At 58.8% G+C, this 4,342-nt stretch overlaps 1 protein-coding gene across 3 annotated transcripts in view; it reads left to right on the top strand.

Moving 5' to 3' along the window:
- Window positions 1-3,792, top strand: part of Adgrd1 (adhesion G protein-coupled receptor D1) — a 97,616-nt gene extending 93,824 nt beyond the window's left edge. For all 3 annotated transcript variants that reach the window (XM_048785887.1, XM_048785886.1, XM_015505634.2), the window contains 2 exons: window positions 269-361; window positions 1,018-3,792. In XM_048785887.1, the coding sequence (XP_048641844.1) occupies window positions 269-361; window positions 1,018-1,113 (189 nt within the window). In that variant the 3' untranslated portion in view covers window positions 1,114-3,792. The remainder of the gene's footprint in view (window positions 1-268; window positions 362-1,017) is intronic.
- Window positions 3,793-4,342: the final 550 nt, after the last annotated feature.

The raw sequence follows: 4,342 nt of genomic DNA, 5'->3' as shown, positions 1-4,342 counted from the left end.
ACCATGCGGGAGCTCTCCTTTCTAAAGGGGCCTAGCGTGCGGGACAGCCTTGCCCTGCCGACTGGAGCCTGGCCATGCCACCCTTAGCCAGCCAGTTGATGACCAGCTCGCAGGTGTCGACACTGATAACAACCAATCCTGCCTATCTGGGTCCTCACTTGCCTTGGGTGTTGCGGGAGCCACCTGGGCACTGTTGATAGCACCTCTGGCTTTGCTTCTCCAGCCTCTGAAGTGTCCTAACTGGCCTCTCCTGTCCATCTCCTCCAAGGTGAGAGCCGCCTTCAAGCACAAAACCAAGGTCTGGTCCCTGGTGAGCAGCTCCGCCCGCAGTGCCAACACGAAGCCCCTTAGTTCAGACCTCGTAAGTGCTGTGTGGTCCCCATTTTGGGTCCCCTCTCCCTGCTGAGCCTGCTGGAATGGCAGCCCTCGCTGACCTGGGCCCTTGCTCTGTGGTTACCTTGCCCACCGGAGACGGCTCTCCTTCCCTGAGCTCTGCCCCACTGGGCAGCTGGAGCAGATGCTGGGCTGGGCTCCTCCCACCTACCCTATGGGTCCTTGCCGAGGTGACTCCTTCCTGGACTTCACGTGAGGGTGCCCCACCCATCCCCATGCTTCCGCCCTTGTGCGCGATTGCTGGCCATTCTGCCCGTTGTCTGGCCCCTTTGGAACACTACGCTATGGGAGCAAGGAGCTGGCTACCTCTGTTGGCCACTCTGACCCCACAGCCCATACAGGACCTGGCCCTGGGGCTCCGTGAAGAAAGGGAAAACGAGAGCATAGCTGTACAGACACAAGAGCAGAGGGTGGACACACCTGGACTTGGGAGGGGACTGTGCGGCTGCTCTGGTCTGGGTTCTCTTGTTCAGGTCCTTGTTTCTCAGGGGAGCAGGGGGGCCCTGTGCCTCTGCCCCCGCAGTGGACCCCTGCGGCTTCCTGCCTCTGGGCGTCCATGCCCGCATGGGGTCTGGGCTTCCTCTAGGGCCCAGCTCCCACTCCTCACTTGCTTGTGGCCTGCAGATGAATGGGACCAGGCCTGGCACAGGCTCCACCAAGCTCAGCCCCTGGGATAAGAGCAGCCACTCTGCCCCCCGTGTGGACCTGTCCGCCGTGTGAGCAGGAGCTGGTGATGACTACCTCCCAGAGCAGAGCAGAACGAGTACCCTATCCACGTGGGACCCTCTCCCTGCTGCCTGGACATGAGGTCGCAGCCTCCACCTGTGACCCTACGGAAGAGCACCCACCAGCTCCTGCAGCCTGACACCCAGGGCTGCGTGGCTAGAGACCCCGGGGCCCTCCTGCCTGGCGCACCCGAGGGCTGGCTGCCCCTGAGGACACTGGATCCTGCCCCATGCACCCGAGGGCTGGCTGCCCCCTGAGGACACTGGTGTGCATGGTGGCCCACTGTGACACCCATCATGAGCCTCCCTCCTCACCACATGCACCCAGTAAAGCCGTGGCACGTGGGGCACAGGCTGTCGCTCAGGAGGGGGTTGCCTCTGCCTTGATAGGGGCCCAGAGGAGTCCTGCGGGGGTAGTTTAGGTCCCTGTGCACCCCTGGAGGATCAGCCAGAATGTCCGAGGAGCGTGGGGAACAGGGTGGGGTGTCCCTGGTCTGCTAACTCCACCCACACAGCTCCCAGAGCCAGCCCCAGCTGGGGTGCACGGTCTCCTTCAGGGTCACAGCACTGAGGCCAGCCCTTGCCAAGTGGTCAGCTCTGGGGTCTCCACCCATTCTGGGGACTTGGGCTGGAGTCATGCCGCCCTGGCAGGTATGCCCACACTGGTCCTCCACCCTTGGAAAAGGCACAGCCCAGCTGCCTGGGATTTGGGCTGTCAGAGACATTGCCCACGCCCGAGAGTGCTACCTCTCTGGACTCAGGTCAGCCTGAAGATGCCCTTTCCTGGAGGAAGCCTTCTTTCCTGCCCATCGGCCCCGACAGAGCCGACCGCCTCCTGCTGCATCTCCTGTGTCCTCATGTCTCTGTCCCCAGGGAGGGACCCACAATTTCTCCTTCGTGTCTAGGAAGCAGACTGACACTGGCAGCACAGTGACCCCTGTCCTACCAAGGTGGCCACGTTGCATGGAGGCTGCCTGCTCCTAAGGGGGGACCCAGCAGGGCCTGGCAGTCCTTTGCCTGGCACTTGTAGGTGGACTCAGCTCAGTCCCTGGGGAGGGGGGACCACTGTGACCACTCCTGAGTGCTCGGCCCTGGATCGCAGAGGGGACACCATGGACATCTGACATGGGCCACGAGCAGCCGCACTGTGACCCAGGCCTGAGCGTGGCGTGAAGTGCACAGCCAGGTCCACCTGGTTTTGATACTGGAAGCCTCCACTTTACACTGTGACCCGATGTCATGGCCCTCACCCCTCCTGCCCTGCCCAGCGCTGGACTTGATGTGCTTCTGTGGACTTTTCCACCGTCATCTAGAGCCTTTTTTTTTAACAACAAATTACTTTTTTTGTTGTTGTTGTGCTGGGATCTGACCCTGGGCCCTGCTCACCCTGGGAAGTACCCCAAGTGCTCTCCTGAGCTGCAACCCAGCTGCTGGCGCCTCTCCACAGCTGGCCTCTCCACAGCTGGCCTGCTCATGGGGAGGGCACCTGTCCCCGTCAGGCAAAGTCGTGTGTCCATAGGACCAGCCTCTGTTATGTCCAGGCTAGTCCCCAGTGCACCAGCCAGCTGAGCCCACTGTGACCACACCCTCTGGCCGGGCCATAGCGTGAACCCAGGTGACACAGGCTGAGGTCACTGTGAGACCCAGTGTGTGGGGCCACCGCTCAGGTCTCTTGTGATTTCTGAAACCAGACCAGTAGTAAGGCCTGGCCAGCCCCTGGCCTGCCGCCAGCACCCACAAGTTAGACACCAGGTCCCTCGGCAGACACTGGATCAGATTCAGTGCTAGGAGCTGTGGTTTCCACAGGGGTCCTTGCTCCTCGCTCCTCAGCTCTTGGCGGCTCCCTGGGCCTGTGAGACTTTGTGTCCAGGCAGAGTCTGGGCTTTGCTTATGGGCTGGGCGCCTTGGCCTCCGCCCACCTTACCATCTGTACTCGGTGTGGTCCTCTTAAAAAATCAGCAAGAACTGTGTGTTTAAAGCAGTTCTCGCAGGAGAGACGATGGTGGCCTCTGAGTACTGAAATATGTTGTGATTTTCATGCAATAAAACCGCAGTGTCCTTGAGTGGAGTGTGGCCTTGGAGATCTGTGAGTAGTGGGGTCTCTACTAAGGAAGCACAGGGTGAAGGGCGAGGCTGGGGCTCACACACACACTCAGCATCTCCTGGGTACCCAGTGCACTCGCAGCCTCCATCCCAGTGCTGGGAGTGGACGAGGGAGGGACACGGCAGCAGAGGCTCCAGGCTGCACTCACCAGGCCAAGTGCTGCAGGGCCACGGCCACTGCCCTGTATCACCCGTAGTGCCATCACTGCCCCTAGGCCCAGTGCTCACGGCCATTTCTACCCGTCTACACTCCACGCCGTGGGGTGCACGTTACAGCTCACCTTACCATTTGCACCAGGTGGTCTGGGCTCCTTTGTGCATCAGTGTTACACACTTAGGCACGTGTGCAGATACTTTATTTATATGTACATGTATTTTGAGACATATTTATATACTACATATGTACTTTAATATATTTTATACCTTTCTATAATATTTGACAGATAATAGATGGACAGATATCCATGTTTTCAATGTCTCTGTGCTTGTGGCTTTTTTTCTTACTTTTTTGTGTATCAATTCTTTTCCAAGTCAAAATATAAAAAGTGAGTTCTGGCATCAGAAAGATCAATCCTTCCGTGAGTCTTGAAGCTGCTTTCATGTTGTTGACCAAGTGGCTCCGGGGTATGTTCTCACTGTCAAGGAGACACTCTCAGTGTCTCTTTGGTTACCAGCAAAGAGCATCACCAGTATTTTTGGTAACCAGTGTGACATGTGTGAGCGGTTCCTGATCTGCAAGCCTCTGACTACAGCAGAGGTTGATGGTGTCCCATGTCCCTGCGTTCTCTGAGTGGGTGATGATTCTGAAGGTATTGGGGGCTCCCATTTACCCAGGGAGCTCTCTTACTCTGTGCTGAGGCTGCCTGGGTCACCTTCCCCTCAGGTCAGTGTGCAGTGAGCTCAGGTCCCACGCGGGTGGTATGCTGGGGTGGGTGACACCCTGACCTGCAGCCAGTCCCTTGAACACTGCTGCTATCCACTGTCACCTGCAAGGCTAGAGGAGAGTGGCCTGAGTGACCAGGGCAGTGTGCCTGGACTTCCGCTCTTGCCCTGTCCAGGGCACGCCCTTCTCATGTCCTACATCCCCCAGGCCCCAGCCTGGGACCCTCCTTCATGGCCTC

This window comes from Marmota marmota, unplaced genomic scaffold, assembly GCF_001458135.2.
Source record: "Marmota marmota marmota unplaced genomic scaffold, marMar, whole genome shotgun sequence".
Classification (NCBI taxonomy): domain Eukaryota; kingdom Metazoa; phylum Chordata; class Mammalia; order Rodentia; family Sciuridae; genus Marmota; species Marmota marmota.
This window is presented reverse-complemented; position numbering and strand designations above follow the sequence as displayed.